The sequence below is a fragment of the Symphalangus syndactylus genome, chromosome 20 (assembly GCF_028878055.3).
Source record: "Symphalangus syndactylus isolate Jambi chromosome 20, NHGRI_mSymSyn1-v2.1_pri, whole genome shotgun sequence".
Classification (NCBI taxonomy): domain Eukaryota; kingdom Metazoa; phylum Chordata; class Mammalia; order Primates; family Hylobatidae; genus Symphalangus; species Symphalangus syndactylus.
In genome coordinates, this window is record NC_072442.2 from 64,745,271 (window position 1) to 64,763,830 (window position 18,560).

The 18,560-nt window shown below is 57.3% G+C and overlaps 2 protein-coding genes across 6 annotated transcripts in view; one reads left to right on the forward strand and one right to left on the reverse strand.

The window, feature by feature from the left end:
- The window catches only part of SHPK (sedoheptulokinase), a 43,329-nt gene extending 41,686 nt beyond the window's left edge, over positions 1 to 1,643 (forward strand). For 3 of the 4 annotated variants that reach the window (XR_010118319.1, XR_010118317.1, XR_010118316.1), the window contains one exon: positions 1,268 to 1,643. The gene's annotated coding sequence lies outside the window, so the exon portion shown is untranslated. The remainder of the gene's footprint in view (positions 1 to 1,267) is intronic. The other variant, XR_010118318.1, reaches the window with a different exon arrangement.
- Positions 1,236 to 18,560, reverse strand: LOC129469500 (TBC1 domain family member 3G-like). Of its 2 annotated transcripts, XM_063629679.1 has the most exons (16): positions 18,437 to 18,560; positions 15,704 to 15,857; positions 15,354 to 15,426; positions 15,109 to 15,191; positions 13,802 to 13,841; positions 13,248 to 13,328; positions 12,688 to 12,795; positions 12,252 to 12,361; positions 10,948 to 10,996; positions 10,302 to 10,422; positions 9,496 to 9,587; positions 9,036 to 9,101; positions 8,474 to 8,573; positions 7,952 to 8,104; positions 6,533 to 6,971; positions 1,236 to 6,492 (listed from the first exon to the last, which is right to left on the reverse strand). In XM_063629679.1, the coding sequence occupies exons 3-16, from the start codon at positions 15,423 to 15,425 to the stop codon at positions 6,360 to 6,362; spliced, it is 1,647 nt and encodes a 548-aa protein (XP_063485749.1). In that variant the 5' UTR covers position 15,426; positions 15,704 to 15,857; positions 18,437 to 18,560; the 3' UTR covers positions 1,236 to 6,359. The 2 variants fall into 2 exon arrangements, with proteins under 2 accessions (XP_063485749.1, XP_063485750.1); XM_063629680.1 differs by having other exon boundaries at positions 1,236 to 6,971; positions 9,036 to 9,107; positions 9,493 to 9,587.

The following is an 18,560-nucleotide window of genomic DNA, read 5'->3' on the forward strand; positions in this document are numbered from 1 at the left end:
TTCCTGGCTGCTTTGTTTACCTAAGCAAGCCTGGGCAATGGCGGGCGCCCCTCCCCCAGCCTCGTTGCCGCCTTGCAGCGTGATCTCAGACTGCTGTGCTAGCAATCAGCAAGACTCTGTGGGCATAGGACCCTCCGAGCCAGGTGCGGGACACAATCTCCCAGTGTGCCGTTTTCCAGGCCCGTTGGAAAAGCGCAGTATTAGGACGGGACTGACCCGATATTCCAGGTGCCGTCTGTTTCCCCTTTCTTTGACTAGGAAAGGGAACTCCCTGACCCCTTGCGCTTCCCGAGTGAGGCAATGCCTCGCCCTGCTTCGGCTCGCGCACAGTGCGCTTCACTGACTGTCCTGAACCCACTGTTAGGCACTCCCTAGTGAGATGAAACCGGTACCTCAAGCAGAAATGCAGAAATCACCCGTCTTCTGTGTCGCTGGGGCTGGGAGCTGGAGACCGGAGCTGTTCCTATTCGGCCATCTTGGCTCCCTCCCAACCATCATACTTCTTAAACCTGTGACCCCACCACTTCCGTATCAATAGCTGTAGTTGGTTTTATCCCATTTTACAGTGAAAATGGAAGCCGTAGGTTGGAAACACCTTCAACTTCTGACCACCAAACCAGTGAATTTATTTGCACCCACATTCCTAAGTTTGGTTGCCTTCCCCTCCCTCCCTCCTTCCCTCCCCTCCCTCCCTCCCTCCCTCCCCTCCCTTCCTCCTTCCCTCCAGGGTTGCCTGTTGAATGTTTTTAGGAATCTAAGTACTGAAGGGAAACTGCCTGGGTTTGAATTTTGTTCTGTCCCTTGCACCCTGCCTGGCTTCAAATCCTAGCTCTGCTTATTAAGTTCTTTTAAGGGGATGATCTTTGAGCAAATGTCTTAGCTTCTGTCTTCCCAAGTAAATGGACACAATAGTTGCTACCTTGTGAAAGAGTCATGTAATTGACCAGCATTTACCAAGTAGCATCAGTGTTCAGTTTCAGTCATTGGTGATTCTGCAGTTGGACTGTGAGGGGGTGTTGGGGTGGGGGGTGGTGTGTGTGTGTAGCACTTCATTGCGTGGAGAAAGGAAAAGATACTTTTGATAACTGACAGGCAGCTTTTCTCTGCTTTCATGTCAAAAGGGAAGAAGGGAGTTTGGAGAGGGAAAGGAATTCTCTGTAACACTAAGCTCTCTTCCACAAAAACAGAGGTACAGAATGTGTAATAATTTACAGAATTTCTAGACTTCAAGGATCTGATTTTTTTAAATTTACTTTTATTTTTTCAGGTTGAGACTGAGCTAAAGTTAATCTGCGGCGACGTTCTGGATGTACTGGACAAACACCTCATTCCAGCAGCTACCACTGGCAAGTCCAAGGTTTTCTATTATGAAATGTAGGTTCTATACTAACAATTAACAAGTGTACTTCAATACATTTAAACATTCTCAGGAATAATTGGCTTTGTTTCTTTTTTTTCTTAGGCATTTAATATTATTTTCCTTATTAAATATAACCAAAAATCCCACAGAAATTAACAAGAGGAGGAGCCTCTAAATATCAACAAAATTATCACTTGATAGACTAGAATTAAACAAGCAAATGATTCTAAGAAATGGCACAAGTGTATTCATCATAAAATAAAATTTCTACATGAAACATTCAGCCATTCCAGACCATTTCCGTCTGTGCAGACTCATCTTTTCCTGTGTTTTGCAAAGCCCAGCTAGAGCAAGCAAGTTCTTCCCAATAGGTTTTTCCCATCTCTGGTTGCTTGGCTGGCTGGGCTTCCCCTACAAACCCCCTTCCTTTCCCCTAGGCAGGGCCCAGTGTCCCCATCCTGAGGAGTTGAGCTCATGAGGGCATCTGACCAGGAGTAGCTATTCCTGGCGCTATTGTCATTGTCCTGTTTGATGTGTGAACATGGCTGCTGGCTCTACAGAGATTTGGCAGGTAGCAAGGAGGTTTCTTTTCAAACCTTCCTTTGGAAGTCAGACTTGGTGAGGATCTTATGCCCACTTTTTCCTAGCTCTGTGGTGTCAGGCATAGTCTCAGTTTCTGCAAATTGGGGTTAAGAATTCATACCTCACAGCAGTCTTTTGATAAATAAATAAGATCTTAAGTGTCAATTATTCCACTAGAAATTGTACAATTACTTTGGTCTTCATCCTGGAGGTCCACTGACAAGCCTCATGCAAACCTGTGGCCCTGTTCATAAAGTGTTTTGTTTTTTTTTCTTTTTTTTTTTGAGACGGAATCTCGCTCTGTCGCCCAGGCTGGAGTGCAGTGGCGCAATCTCGGCTCACTGCAAGCTCCGCCTCCCGGGTTCACGCCATTCTCCTGCCTCAGCCTCTCCGAGTAGCTGGGACTGCAGGCGCCCGCCACCACGCCCGGCTAATGGTTTGTATTTTTTAGTAGAGACGGGGTTTCACCATGGTCTCAATCTCCTGACCTTGTGATCCGCCCGCCTCGGCCTCCCAAAGTGCTGGGATTACAAGCGTGAGCCACCACGCCCAGCCTTCTTAATTTTTTTTTAAGAGATAAAGTCTCACTCTGTCACCCAGGCTGGAGTGCAGTGGTGCAATCATGGCTCACTGCTTCCTGGAACTCATGGGCTCCAGAAATCCTCCTGCCTCAGCCTCCTGACTAGGTGGGACTATAGGCACACGCCACCGTGCCTGGCTAATTTCTTGGACTTTTCTCTAGAGACAGGGTCCACCCATGTTTCCCAGGCTGGTCTGACTTCTAGACTCAAGTGAACCTGAACCTCCCGCCTCGACCTCTCAAATTGCTGGGATTACAGGTGTGAGCCACCACACCCAGCCTTAATTTCTTATGTGCCATGCTACTACAAAACGTCATTATTAGGGGCAGCAGGATGGAAGGTGTAGGAGGACGCTGTAGTGCCTTTACAATATTTCTTTTTTTTTTTTTTTTTGAGACAGAGTCTCGCTCTGTCGCCCAGGCTGGAGTGCAGTGGCGCAATCTCGTCTCACTGCAAGCTCCGCCTCCCGGGTTCACGCCATTCTCCTGCCTCAGCCTCTCTGAGTAGCTGGGACTACAGGCACCCCCCACCACGCCCGGTTAATTTTTTTGTATTTTTAGTAGAGACGGGGTTTCACCGTGGTCTTGATCTCTTGACCTCGTGATCCGCCCGCCTCAGCCTCCCAAAGTGCTGGGATTACAAGCGTGAGCCACCGCGCCCGGCACACCCGGCTAATTTTTTGTATTTTTAGTAGAGACGGGGTCTCACCGTGGTCTCGATCTCCTGACCTCGTGATCCGCCCGCCTCAGCCTCCCAAAGTGCTGGGATTACAAGCGTGAGCCACCGCGCCCGGCACACCCGGCTAATTTTTTGTATTTTTAGTAGAGACGGGGTTTCACTGAGGTCTCGATCTCCTGACCTCGTGATCCACCCGCCTCGGCCTCCCAAAGTGCTGGGATTACAAGCATGAGCCACCACGCCCGGCCTGCCTTTACAATATTTCTGTATATCTAAAATCATTTCAACAGGAAACATTTATTTCAAAACGTGAAGGTTTTGATGACACCATGAGCCTGCCTTTGTACTTTAAACTCATGGAAGGAGAACCACCTTCACGTTTTGAAATAAATGTTTCCTGTTGAAATGATTTTAGATATACAGAAGTATTGTAAAGGCACTACAGCGTCGTCCTGCACCTTCCATCCAACTTCCCCTCATAATGACTTTTTTTAAATTTTATTTTTATTTTATTTATTTATTTATTTTTGCACACAAAACAATAAACATTTTCTAAAACTACATACTAACAAAAAGATGCATATCAAACATATTAGGAAGGTGGCACATGGGAAGACGGGGAATAGAAATGGGGGGTGGGAATTAAAGAAAATAAATGAGAGAGGGACTTTGTATGGATCAATGATAATAACTCAATCCTCTATTTGACAAAGAAGAAGGAGAAGGAAGAGGAAGAAAAAGAAAGTGGGATAAAGGATCAGAAAGGGAGGAAAATAGAAAAAATTAGAGTATGACTCCAGGGTAGAACTGTTTTGTTGTCGCTTCGTTCGTTGGTTGGTTTGACAGTTGTGTTTTTCATGTTTCGCCATGTTGGCCAGGCTGGTCTCGAGCTCCTAGCCTCAAGTGATCAACCCGCCTCAGCCTCCCAGAGTACTGGGACTACAGGCGTGAGCCACCACATCCAGCCCCCACATTGCTTCTGGCCTCTGTGGTAGACCTCCCAGACAGGGAGGCCGGGCAGAGGCACTCCTCACTTTCCAGATGGGGCGGCTGCGCAGAGGCGCTCCTCACTTCCCAGATGGGGCGGCCGGGCAGAGGTGCTCCTCACTTCTTCACAGACGGGGCGGCCGGGCATAGACGCTCCTCACTTCCTAGATGGGGTGGCGGCCGGGCAAAGGGGCTCCTCACTTCCCAGATGGGGTGGCCGGGCAGAGGCGCTCCTCACATCCCAGACGATGAGTGGCCGGGCAGAGGCGCTCCTCACTTCTTCCCAGACGGGGCGGCTGGGCAGAGACGCTCCTCACTTCCTAGACGGGGTGGTGGCCCGGCAGAGGCGCTCCTCACTTCCCAGACGGGGCGGCCGGGCAGAGGCGCTCCTCACTTCCCAGACGAGGCGGCCGGGCAGAGGCGCTCCTCACTTCCCAGACGGGGTGGCTGGGCAGAGGTGCTCCTCACTTCCCAGACGGGGCGGCTGGGCAGAGGGGCTCCTCACTTCCCAGACGGGGTGGCCAGGCAGAGGCACTCCTCACTTCCCAGACGGGGCGGCCGGGCAGAGGTGCTCCTCACTTCCCAGATGGGGCGGCCGGGCAGAGGGGCTCCTCACTTCCCAGACGGGGCGGCCGGGCAGAGGCGCTCCTCACTTCCCAGATGGGGCGGCTGCGCAGAGGCGCTCCTCACTTCCCAGACGGGGCGGCCGGGCAGAGGTGCTCCTCACTTCTTCACAGACGGGGCGGCCGGGCATAGACGCTCCTCACTTCCTAGATGGGGTGGCAGCCGGGCAGAGGCGCTCCTCACTTCCCAGACGGGGTGGCCGGGCAGAGGCGCTCCTCACATCCCAGACGATGGGTGGCCGGGCAGAAGCGCTCCTCACTTCTTCCCAGACGGGGCGGCTGGGCAGAGACGCTCCTCACTTCTTCCCAGACGGGGCGGCTGGGCAGAGACGCTCCTCACTTCCTAGACGGGGTGGTGGCCCGACAGAGGCGCTCCTCATTTCCCAGACGGGGTGGCCGGGCAGAGGCGCTCCTCACTTCCCAGACGGGGCGGCCGGGCAGAGGGGCTCCTCACTTCCCAGATGCGGCGGCCGGGCAGAGGCGCTCCTGACATCCCAGAAGGGGCGGCCGGGCAGAGGCGCTCCTCACTTCCCAGACGGGGCGGCCGCGCAGAGGCGCTCCTCACTTCCCAGACGGGGTGGTGGCCCGGCAGAGGCGCTCCTCACTTCCCAGACGGGGTGGCCGGGCAGAGGCGCTCCTCACTTCCTAGACGGGGGGGCGGCCGGACAGAGGTGCTCCTCACTTCCCAGATGGGGCGGCCGGGCAGAGGTGCTCCTCACTTCCTAGACGGGGGGGCGGCCGGGCAGAGGGGCTCCTCACTTACCAGACGGGGTGGCGGCCGGGCAGATGCTGCAATCCCAGCACCCTGGGAGGCCAAGGCAGGCGGCTGGGAGGCAGAGGCTGCAGCGAGCCAAGACCACGTCACCGCACTCCAGCCCGGGCCACACCGAGCCTCCTTCTGCAGTCCCAGCACCTCGGGAGGCCGAGGCGGGCAGAGCAGTGGAGGTCAGGAGCTGGAGACCAGCCTGGCCGACATGGCGAAACGGCGCCTCCAGCCAAAGGAGAAAAACCAGGGAGGGGTGGTGGCGCGCGGCGGCAATCCCAGGCAGCGCGCGGGCCAGGGCAGGAGAATCACGGGAGCCGGAGGCAGGGAGTCTGCAGCGAGCCCAGTTTACTCCAGCCGGGGCCACAGAGGGAGGGAGGGAGGGAGGGAGGGAGGGAAGGAAGGACGGAAGGGAGGGAGGAAGGAAAGGAGGGAAGGAGGGAGGGGAAGGAAGCCCTAATGACGTTTTGTAGTAGCATGGCACATAAGAAATTCAGGCCGGGTGTGGTGGCTCACACCTGTAATCCCAGCAATTTGAGAGGTCGAGGCGGGAGGTTCAGGTTCACTTGAGTCTAGAAGTCTGAGACCAGCCTGGGAAACACGGGTGGACCCTGTCTCTAGAGAAAAGTCCAAGAAATTAGCAGGCACGGTGGCGTGTGCCTATAGTCCCACCTAGTCAGGAGGCTGAGGCAGGAGGATTGCTGGAGCCCATGAGTTCCAGGAAGCAGTGAGCCATGATTGCACCACTGCACTCCAGCCTGGGTGACAGAGTGAGACTTTATCTCTTAAAAAAAAATTGAGAGATGTAACATGAGTACAATCCTATTAACTAAATAATAAGGCCCTGAGGTGGGAGTGCACTGCTCCTCGTCCCTAGCTGCGAAGGAGGTGTCCTGGTCGGAATCAGTGCTGGGTGCACTGCAGGGCCCGGAAGTCCATGCCCACATTGTTCAGTTCGGCGAGAGCCAATCTCACTCCCTCGGCAGAGTGTTCAGCCTGCCAGCAGGTGGCCAGCTGGTCCTCCTGGGATATGGCACGGACCCAGCAGCTCTGTTCGAAATCATAATGGGGGAACCAAGGGCCCCCTACATCCAGGTCCATCGGGAGACGGGGCATGGAGTTCCACTGCAGGAATCTCCAGGAACCCTGAGGTCCTCCCTGAGCCAGGGCCGGGCTGGGCACACCCTGAGTGCCCACAGGGTAGCTGTCTTCCCGGACAGCCCCACCAGGACAGGGTGTGGAAGAATGAGGTGCTCGTGGCGGGAAAGCTGACCAAATGGGCCGCTGGAACCGGGCTGGTGGGCCTGGAGGGGCCTGCCTGTCCCCCTTGCAGAAGGTCTTCCCGCCACGTGAAGCCAGCACAGGCCCGGGTGCCGAGGACCCTTGCTCGGCTTTGGCTGAAAGGAAAGCAGATGTGGTCAGCGTCTCCAGGGAGCCCATGCAGGCCTTTCCGGGCTGGGCCCCACCTGCCTGCGTCTCTGTAGTCCTCGGGGTCTCCGTGTGGCCCCCGTGGCCTGACACTGAGGACAAGCCTGTAGTCTGCTGATCCCAGAGGGAGGGGTATGCGCTCCCTGGCATGGGGAAGCTGTCGTGGCATGGCGGGTGGCTCCTGGGACTGCCCCCAGGGTTGGGACTGGCTGTGGGTTTCCTTCCACACACATTCGTCCCAGGGCTGTTGGGCCTGGGATACGGCCCCCAGTCAGAACTCAGGTGGGAGGGTCCTTGGATGTCACCCAGCCCCTTGCCACCTCACATGGGGACCCGTCTCTGCAGTGGGTTTTTGGGCCCGGACGTGGGTCACTCTCTGCCCTCCTGGGCTGCCCAGTCCATGCCAGGACTGACTGTTCCCACATCGGGCTGAATTCTTGGCTCTGGCTCTGGGCCCGGAGTCCCGCCTGTGCCCTCTCCCTGAATGCTCTGGGGGTCAGGGGCCCCCAATTCCCTTGTCTCCCTGGCTCAAGGCTTGTTGTCCTGGCAACCTTGGAGGAGCGTGCAGGAGTGAGGGGCCTCTGCTGCTCTCTGAGGCTGTGGGTGCTGGCAGGGAGAGGCGGGGTCTCCCACAAATGGGTCTGGCTCCTCTAGTAACTTTGAGGGCCCTGTGAGGGGGAGAGCCAGACACCGTGGAAAGTGGGGGGGGCTCGAGGGAGGGTCTTGCCCACATCCCCCTCCTGCGTGCACAACACGTCCAGTACACAGGCACTGAGTGCCTGCCCTGAGGACCGGTGGGCCTCCTGTACTTTCTTAGAGTCCAGGAGGAAGAGGAGGAAGAAAAGGTGAAGAGGAAGGCCCAGGTAGTAGGGTTGCAGGTCCCGGGCCCTCCCCCACTGTTGACTGCCCCAGAGGGTGACATGGGAGGGGACACGGCACTGGAGCCCACCTGAGGGTGGCAGGTCCGCTTGCTTCCTCCCTCGTTTGTTCACAGAGGCCCTGACGTGCTTGAGCACCGTGTCATCATCCCTGGCCCAGTGACGGCAGAACTGGCTCCGAAAGCACGCCCACAGGCCAGAACTGGATGTCTCCTTGAGGCGCTCTAGGGACAGGGTGGACATCAGGCCAGAAGAGTTCCCTGGGAGGGGGCCAGCCCATACCCCGTGGCCACTTCAGCCTCTCACTGGGTGGTGCTGGATCCTTTTGTGGCCACCCCCGGGGTCCAGATGTGCACAGGAGGCTGTGACTGGGGGGCGATCTGGACAGGGAAGTGCCCGCCACACTCCTGACTTTCATCTGGGTCATGTGGCGGATGGGCTCGCTGTCACAGTGCCCTTCCCGGCCCACCTGGCCAGACCTCCCTCTGAGCCAGAACAGGGGATCGTGAGGACAGTGTGAGGAAGCTGCCTTCGGGCCAGTCGGGGTCTGACCCCGGGGCTCCCCAGGCCCCATTAGGCACACGTAGACTTACTCTTCTGCACCTCGAACGCAATGGTGGTCATGGGCATCCGTGCTTGTTTTCCTTGTAGCAGGTACACGTCCCACAGGCGCAGGGTCAGCCCGAGAGAGATCTGTGGAGACAGCAGGCGTGGGAGAACCTGGCCCTTCCAGGCTGGGACTGGTGGCTCGAGCTGTGCCCATTGGGGTTTCAGTCCCCAGAGTCAGTGGCCTTCCCCATGAGCGTCGCCTGGGCCCTCCAGGACGCTGGGTCAGGCAAGGTCTTGCAGCTCCTCATGGGGGGCACTCATATGAGTGGAGATGTGGCTCCTGGAGAGAGGGGCCTGCCCAGCGCTTGAGGCTTCCCTGAGCCCTCTCGAGTCGGGTCCTGGCGCAGTCTGCCCATGAGGCTGGGCCTGAGCCCCAGCCATTGCCCTGGGATGACCCCTCTTAGGCAGAGGGTTTTGCTTGCGTGTCCTTCGGGGACCCGCCTGAGCCTCCTGTGGGCTGGGGTGAACCAGACTGCCGGACTGAGGAAGCAGGGCACTGCAGGGCAACGAGGGTCCCTGAGCCAGGGTCTCCCTATGCCACCTTACCTTCATTAACATCCGGAGAAGCCAGCCTAACGAGAAACACTGCCCGCATAGACCAGCGTCTATGTCCTGGTCCTGATGGGAGCAACAGAGGTGCTCAGGCCACTGGGCTGCCCTAAAAACCTCCCTCTTCCAGGGCCTCTGAAGAACCTATGCCTAGTGCAGAACACTGGGCAGTGTCCAGGGCTCCCCGCCACACCGTCCCCTTCCCGCACTCTCGGTGGACACACTGCCCTTTGCCCTGCTCTGCGGGAGCTGGGGCCCCATCCCTGTGCCTCTGTCTCCTCCAGGGCAGGAAAGGAAACCAACTCCCAGCCCATGCAGAACCCGGCATCCCAGGTCAGGCCCTGGCTGGGACTCAGCCAGTCACCAGCCCCACGAGGGGCTCCAGCCCCCCTGCTCCTCCAGCCCCACGGGATGCAGGGCCTCTGGGGAAGAGCCGAGGGGACCATAAACTCACCACATGCCACATGGTCTTGGGTTGTGACGTGGGTACCACATGCTCCTGATGGTCTTGGAGCCCCTGGACTGTCCCGCCATTTGGGCTGTGGAATCCTGAGAAGCCCCCAGCCCATCATGAAATCAGAGCCTTCTCCCAAGATGTGGAGCCATCAGCTGCAAGAGCTGGACAGCTTGAGAGGCTCCCAAACCTGAAGACCTCCCACCCTCCCATCTGGTGACCCCACCATGCGGCCTTTACCCTGGGGAGGTGGGGCGGGAACATCCCCTGGAGCCTGGCTGGAGGTTCCCCTGGAGGCCTCCTGGGCCAGGGTGCAAAAAGGGCAAGGCTGACTGTGAGGTCACAATAGGGTGGCCAGAACAGCGTGGGTACTGGGCTTCCTGGTCATCTCCTGGAAGTGGGGTCGGGCCAGGGGACACGGGATGGGGAGATGCTGCCACCTGGGCTTGCTCGGCCCATTCGTGTGCACCAAGGGCAGCGGGAGCCCTGGCAGTTGGAGGGCAGGAGGACTCTCAGGGAGGGGAGAGTCAGCTGCACAGAATCAGAGCCGGAGGGCGTGGCTCCGGGACACAGAGGGTGGCCACGGGGAGGATGAGATGCCCTCTGCTGATGGGGTTGAAAGGTGTCTGACTTGGGCTGTGGGGGGTCGGCTGCGGACTCCTGTGGGACCCTCAGCAGAGACGTCCTAAAGGCTCCCAACGAGCCGGCGACACAAGGAGAGTGCCTTGGCTGAAAGCCGAGATCACCTGGCCACGGTGGCCGTCCCCGGGTCTGGCTGCGTGAGGCCCCAGGGGCAGCTGTTCACCTACCCTGCAGGGAGTGCCTCTCACTGGCCAGCAGCTGCACCAGTGCCCAGAATGCGTCCTCCTCAGGCAGATACAGGAGGAACAAGGGGGCGATGTGGCTCAGGTTCCTGTGGTAGCCCACCTCCTGCAAGAGCCAGAGTCACCATGGAAGGACATCAGCTGGGAGGGCTGAGGTCACCTGGGAGGACTCATGTCATTGGAGAGGGCAGAGGTGACTGGACAGGCTTCCTCTGATGAAGAGGCTTCCTCAGGATGCAAATTCATTTCATGACAAGAGCCAAGTCCATCAGGCACTTCAGCACCTTGTCCAAAATGTCTCCTGAGACCACCATCCTGCGTGTGACGCTGCCAAGCTCCCAGGCTTTGGGGCAGCCCCAGGAGGAGGGCGTCATTTCTTGTTCTGAGAAGTGGTGGTCAGGCCCAGGTGACACCAGGAGTCCAGGCCCCAACTCCTTTGTGTCTCAGCTTGACCCCTTGAGACCACCCCCTTGCTTGGAGGTTTATGCCAGCGGGGAGCTGGAATCCTACCTCCTATAACCTGGTGGGTCACAAATACTAACTTTAAAAGAAGCAATGACACCCCCACCAGACACCCACTCCTGTGAATGTGGAAATACGGCCCGGGAACCTCACTGCCGGGAATACTCACCGGGTTATACTCCGCAGATGCCAGGAGGATGTAGAAGAGTTCCCGCTGCCTAGGAAACAGAGAAAGGGGGCTATGGTTTGGTTTGTGCAGACGCTGTTACTTTCACTTTGTCTACAAATCCTAACGACAAATCCCATTTCAGGTTCAGATGATTCACCAGATAAGCAGTGAGCTCTTCAGGGCCTGAGACTGTTGAAGAAATGTTTCAGTAAAATCCACATCCGTGACATGCAAATAGCCCAGTTGTAGTGAGTTGACCGATCCTTTTCACTCTGAATGATTTTTTTTTTTTTTTTTTTTTCAGTTTGCGCACATGCCAGTTCAGTCTCTGGGTGTACAGTTCCTCCACAGTTCCAAACCAACGTGCGGAGTCTCCTGGCCACCGCTCCAGCCCCTCCTGGAGTGACTCCTTCATCCTCCAAGTCTCCAGAGTGGCCCCTATGCACCCAGCCTCTCCCCGATTCGTCAGCCCCTGGCCACCCAGACTGCTTTTCAGTCCCTGTGGTTTGGCCTTTTCCAGAATGGCCTAGGAATGGGAATGCTACTGTGGTAGCTTATTGGGTCTGGCTTCTTTCCCTTAGCAAAATGCATCTAGGATCCACCCACGTTCGTGTGGGCATCACTGGCTCGTTCCCTTTTCTCACTGGGTCTTCTGTTTGAAGGGAGGACCAGCCTTGCTCTCCCCACGACGTGTTGAAGGCCGTCCCCGAAGGCTCGCTGTGTGAGTGACGGTGAATCAAGCAGTGAACCTGGCATGCAGGTTTCATGTGGATGTCAGTTTCCAAATCAGTGGGTTCCATATCTGTGACACCTTGGGGACACGTGGTTCAAGTCCATTGAGCTTTGTGAGCCACTGCCCAACTGGCTGCCAACGTGGCTGTGCCGTGTCATGTTCCCAGCAGACCTGGATGAGAGTTTCCAGGGCCCATAATTCTCCCAGCGTTTGGTGCTGTCAGTGTTGTCTGGGTAGGCTCATGGGCCCTCCATCCTGCCACCCTCCCGTGGGTCCTACCACGGGTCCCCGTGGGTCAGGGAGAGCACCTTTCACCATTGTGCATGATTTTCTTTGCTGTCTTCTGTCTCCTCAGGATCCTCCTGGGCTCCGGCCCCACATGTTCCAGCCTGGCCCAGGGCTTGGAAACAGGGAGGTGCTCGGTTCATGGTGCCGGCTGCTCCCTGGGCCAGGAGAGCTCTTGGCAGCTCTGTCATCCCTCCTGGGTGACCCTGGCTTCTGCTCCGGGGAAGTCCCCATCCCTCTCGTTCACCCCATCTCCACTGGGACCCTGTGGCTCCCGTAGGCTTACCTGGCTCCATATCGATGCCTGAAGAAGACATGGTTCTGGAGAGTCCTGCTAACATCCCGGTCGATCTGGTGGATGTGTTCAGATGACCTCTTGCCCTTCTGCTTCACGAGCTGTAGGGCAGGGCCAAGAGAAGGAAGCAGCCTCAGAACAGATGGAAGACTCCCTGCCCCAAATGGCAGTCGGCCCACAGTCAGCACTTTGGGAAAGAAGGCTTCCTTCTGCAGAAAGCTGCTTTTTGGCTTGTTACTGAAGCCAGGGAGGGTCACCAGAGCCGAGTTTTTCTGTCTGTGGTGACTGTATCACCATCTGTGCCCAGGGTGTTCATCTGACCTTCCCCCTCACCCCACCCCCCAGGGTGGGCTTGGCGTTCCCTCCAGCTGGAGACCTGGACCCCTGACACGGCTTGTCCTGTTTGTTGTGCTCTGGCTGAGCGTACCTTGTATTTGCTGGGGTTTTTTAACTTGATTTCCTGAATGTTCAGGAGGACTGACCACGCCGGGCCCCGGATGTTCGTGGGAATTCCCTCGTATATGCGATCTACGAGCTGTGGGCAGAAAACAGTCTGGTGTCACAGGCCACGGGGTGACCCCAGTGAGGACCAGAGCCCGGGGATTCTGGGAATTGTCGGTTTTGGCCCCATGATTCCTCAGTAGAGGTGAGATCGAGCTGGGACACGGTCTCCCTTCCCAGGACTGAAAGAGTGGATGGACACTCAGAGTTGAAACTCTGATCTGAACCTTTTTCTTCCTTGGGGTCACCAGGACATCCCTAGCCTTGAACTCCAGGTGGTCCGAGCCCTAGATTCAGATTCCCTCCCAGCAAGGTGACGCTTGCACGAATAGGCAGGCAATCTGGCGACCAGGCCTGCAGTCCTCCGGGCGAGGACAGTGTGCCACCCACCCTCTGAGAGGCTGACGGTGCCAGGCCACAGCCATGGGTGCCTGTCCCCTGTCTCTGCAGAGAGTGCTTCCGGGGGCCTCTCCCTCCACACATTACCTTTTCACTGTTCTTGTACGTCTCCCATTCGCCCAGCATCTCCAGCCACTTGCTGTTTCTCCTTGTCTCCCGCCGAATTCGCTGTCAAATGAGGAATGTTGGAGTTAGTGGAGCTGCCGGGCTTCCCAGAGCTGCCCGTGGATGCTGGGTCTTGGGCTCTGGAGCCCTGGTGGGACCCAGCTGGAAGGAGCCAGGGAAGGGCAGACCCTAAGGGCTGAGAGCCTTTGAGCAAATGAGCACCAGTGGGCTGGCTTTGGGACCCCGGGATGTGCCATCCTTGGGCCACAGACACACCAGTCTTAGGTCCCAGCCTCTCGGTGGGGTCCTGACACAAGCGGGCAGCCACCCTCAAGCCAGGACTGTGGTTCTCACTTTGGAATTGTATCAAACTGCCAAAGTTAAATCAACCTGGGGTCAGGTCTCTGCTGCCCCTCCCAGTGACAGAGTGTTGCCCTCACCCGCCACCGCCCAGGCCGGCTGCTTCCTCTGCCTCACTGACCACCCGCCCAGTCCCTACGTCCCTGGACCAGCCCCTCCATGCATCAGGCTCTTACCTTTGCCTCCCGCGCAGTCAGAGAAGGCAGCTCCATCTCACTGTAAGGCAACCCAGGCAGCGCTGAGGACCTGCACAGGGCCTGGAGCCACCCCAGCCTGGGAGCCGACCCCCAGAAAGGACTGGCTCTGTCCCTACCCAGCTCAGGGCTCAGCCCGGGAGAAGGCACAGGGAAGGGAGGACAAGGGCCTTCCTGTGGGGCTGACTCCCAGGAGGGGCAGGACCTGGGAGAAGGAGTGCGGGGACTGCCTGGCCGGGGTTACCGGGGCCCCTGGCGTGGGGGCTGGTCAGGCTGCACAATGGGGCTGCCCATCCTGGACTCGAGGTGGTGCTTACTGCTGGAGCTGAGAAAGGTCAGCCTTGAGATGGGATGGGGGCCGCCCAAGGTGGGCGACTGGGCCCTGACAGGAATCCCTCAGGGATTGGCCACATCACCCCGCCAGGGTCAAGGGAGGCTGCCCTGAGACCTGCCCGGTGTACTCTGGGTGCACCAGGGGCCCATCCCACTTGACAGCCCCAAGGCTCTTGCAGGCTCTGACCTCCCAGCATCCACCTGCCTCTCCCTGCATCTGAGCCACACACCCTGCATTTCAGAAGTGGCACGGCTCATCAGCTCCCTCCCACCCTACTTCCCCTGGGATCCGCTGTCTCTCCATCCTCTGATCCCTGAGGGATGGGCTCCAGGCTGGGCTCCTCTTACCTGGCCCCAGATCCCTTCCCAGCACCAGACCCAGGGTCTTTAGTCACAAGCCCTGCTGCCTCCCCGGCCTCACCCTGAGATGCCTAGAGCGGGGCCCTGCCCGTCTTCTCCCCCATTCTCTTAGGGCCAAGGCCCCCACTGTCCCCACACCTTTCTCCCTTCCCCATGGGGACAGTGAGGGCTGTAGCTCTAGGGAAATGGGGGAGGACAGGGGCAGGTGGGCTCTGAGAGACCTGCTGGACAACAGCCCCGAGGCTGTGGCCACAACCCTTGGATCTCACTGGGGTTGTCTCCTGGTAGACAGGGCCAGACCCTCAGGCTGCCCCGCTCCTCTTGTGCTGACTTGCCGACAGAACTGCTGAGAGCCCAGGGGCCTGACCTAGCCCAGTCTCCATTCCCACCGGCTCCCTAGATGGGCCTTGCACCTCTGGCCTAACAACAACCTCGGGCTGGACCTGCAGGGGAGCCAGGGGGGAGTTCTGACCCTGGAAAGGAGGTTGGCCCGAGCTGGCGAGACATGTCCTGTGTCAGAAAGGCCTTTCTAAAAGCAAACCCATCCCTGAGCTGAGACAGATGCTTTAGGGGTGAGGGGAGCACAGAGGACTCACTGCACAATCCCAAACGGATCCATGTGTTCGAACATTCCGATAAGCACAGGCCCCTTGTCCTCTGGCAGCCCAGCTTGGTGCCCCTGTAACCCAGAGGGAGCCTTGGTGAGGGGTCCAAGGTAAAGGGTGCAAGGGCCTGGGGGTATTGGCCACCCGTCCCTGCCCTGTGCTCCTAGGGAACCCAGGACCCTTTGACCAGGGCGCACTGGAAGAGGCCTCCCTCCAAGAAGCAGACCGAACTGTACCTGTTCATATTTCCTGATGACGTCCTCTCGCTCCTGCGCCCGCCAACTATCTACATCCTCCACCATGTTCATCCTGTGAGACAAAATTGGCTAAAGGTTACACTGTACCCGACAGCTTCGGAGAACACCTGAACCGCTCCCACCGGGCTCCCAGATGCTGGTTGGTTGTGTAACCTTCATTCCACCATTGCACTCTGGTAAAAAGGGGCCAAACCCCATGGCCCACACCTCCATGGGTCTCTGCAGTCTGAAGCCGCAAGCAGGGGTGAGCATCTTCCCAAGGACTCGAGAAGAGTGGGACCTGGACAGAGAATCCCGTTTTCCCCTTATGCCATGAAACGGGCACATACCTGCCCCAGCAGGTTGAACGGTGTCCACCTGCCAAGGGTGAAGGGCCTGTGATGGGCTATTCCAGGGTTGTGGATGCGAACTGGGGTCAGGCACCAGAGGTCTCTGTACGATCAGCCTCCTGGGATACTCAGGGCCACAGAGATGCCCAGTTTCCTATGGGGAACAAGGTCTCTCCTGACTGCTCCGTTCTACCTCGCTCATCACTTGGGCTACCGTGGCCCTTCGGTCTAACCAGTGAAGCTGCTTTAGGAATAACGCCATTTGAGCGGGAGTGTGTTTGGTTTTGGGGATGAGGGATGAAAATGATCTACTGTCTCCAAAGCAGCCACTGCGCTCATGGAAACCACATCTCTCGGGGAGGGACTGTGGACTCCACCATTCTGAGCTGTCCCTATAGGAGGGGGCTTCATTTTCCTGGGTCAATGATGAAGAACAGTGGGTCCTTGCTCCTGGAGAACGTCTAGATGGACCGTCCCTCCTGAGAATACTCAGGGCAAAAGGAAAGCGAGGCCAGACAGAATAAGAAATACTTGGGGAGAAGCCCAGTGCCTGGACCCCTTCGAACACAAGGGAAGATAGTCTCCCCAGAGCCAGCCCTCCAGGGCTCCTTCACTTTCCACAACTGCCCAAGGGCAGAAGGCTCCCCATGCCACTGCCAGACAAGGGACCGTGTGTGTCCAGTGGGTCCCACAGTGACCATCAGGACCCAGCTTAAGCTCCAGGTGTGTTCTGAGGACCCTTCCCTCCTCCCCACCCACCGTGGCATTCTGAGGTCATGGCACGCATCACAACGGGGCCTTGCCCGGGTCAGCAGGGCCCAGAGTCAGGGTCCTCCGCTGCCTGGGGCGTCAACATGCCTGCCTGCAATGTGTGCACGTGCGTGCACACGCGTACGTGGGTAAACACGTCTGTGCACGTGTGTGTTGCTTCTCTGGCCAGGCCCGGCTGCCCCACTCATGTGTGCACCCAGTTCCTCATCACTGTCACCCCCGAGGCCCAGGGCCAGCATCAGAGCATCCATGGGAGCTCCCTAACCTCAGTGCCTCTGCCAGGGCCAGGCTCTGCCCCATCGGGATCGGAAATCTGGGCAGATTTGGGATCTCGAGCAGGGAGGTCACAGGGTTGAGGCCTGAAGTCTAGCACGGCACACAGCAGGGCTGAGAGCAAAACCCACAGTCATGTCTGGATTTTCCGGCCGGTTACCGCCTCTCTGACCCCAGACGTCTCACCTGTCGAATGGGTACATTCGGGAACAGCACCCACTCTACGAAGCCACCGTGAGGACAAAAGAGAAAATCATCTACACAGGCAGTGTAGAACGGGCTCCCTGTGAGTGCTCAGGGATGACCCTCCTCCTCAGCAGCTGCCCAGAGGCCAACACCGCCCATACCATAGCCACTGTCCCCAAGTCAGCCTGGAGGGAAGAGAGCAGGTCACACTCACCTGATTCTGATCAGCTGGCCTGGGTTACGTATGCCTCTCAGGGAGAAAACCTCAGGGAGAAACCCAGAAAACTGGTGCTCACAAACCCCACTGCCTGTGTGTAACTGCCGCAGAACACAGAAGGCAGGCCGGAGAGCGGATAGATGCTAAGCACCAGTGGCATTCTGAGGTCATGGCACGCATCACAATGGGGCCTTGCCCGGGTCAGCAGGGCCCAGAGTCAGGGTCCTCCGCTGCCTGGGGCGTCAACATGCCTGCCTGCAATGTGTGCACGTGTGTGCACACGCGTACGTGGGTAAACACGTCTGTGCACGTGTGTGTTGCTTCTCTGGCCAGGCCCGGCTGCCCCACTCATGTGTGCACCCAGTTCCTCATCACTGTCACCCCCGAGGCCCAGGGCCAGCATCAGAGCATCCATGGGTGCTCCCTAACCTCAGCCCTCCCCACCGAGGGTGGTCCTGGGATACACATAGGGGTGGAGGGAAGTGACTGCTGCTGTTGGATCTCAGAATACAAATGCTAATACTATTACCCAATGGTCTTTTTAGCGTCTCTAATGGTATCGCTTTTTCATTTCTGACATTTTAGCTGCGTATTTCTCTCCATGACCCTTGGCTATTCTAGCTAGAGGATCCTGTGGGGAAAGTGCCGGGCACACAGTAGGGGCTCACTCTTCTAGACACGTTATCTAAAACCTGGCTCATCTGTCCTTCCACCCAGGGCCTAGGGCATGCCAAATTCCAGGGGCCAGAAAGAGCTCGGGATAAAATGAACCTTCAAGGGGAGGGCTTTGACCTGGCCTGAGTCTGCCTGTGCCATCCAAACGGAGTCTCAAGTCCTGAGGCAGGACGTCCAGATGCCCCAGTGCAGGGCCCTCCTGATCAACACCTGCTCCCCTGTACTCATTAGCAACCTCACCCACCCGACTCTCAAAGCACACTTGGCTCTCATATCCAGGAGCTCTGCATCTGTAGATTCAGCAACAGCAGATGGAAAATATTCAGAAAATAAATTGGATGGTTATGTTTCTATTGAACATGTGCAGACTTTGTTCTTGTCATCATTCCCTAAAGAATACGGTACCACAACCATTTATGTAGCATCTGCATTGTATTACATATCATAAATAATCTAGTAATGGTCTAATGTCTACGGGAGGATGTGCATAGCTTATACGTAAGTACTACTCCATGTTATATCAGAGACTTGAGCACCCATGGATTTTGGCATTCCCGGGGACCCTAGAACTAATCCGACATGGATACCAAGGGATGACTGTATATACTCACTCAGGAAGGCTTCTCATTGGAGGAAGGGCCCGGTTCAGGACAGACAGGGACATCATCCCTGGACTACCGTCCATCCATCCATTCATCCATTGGCACCACCCTCTAGGACTGTCCCAATGACACC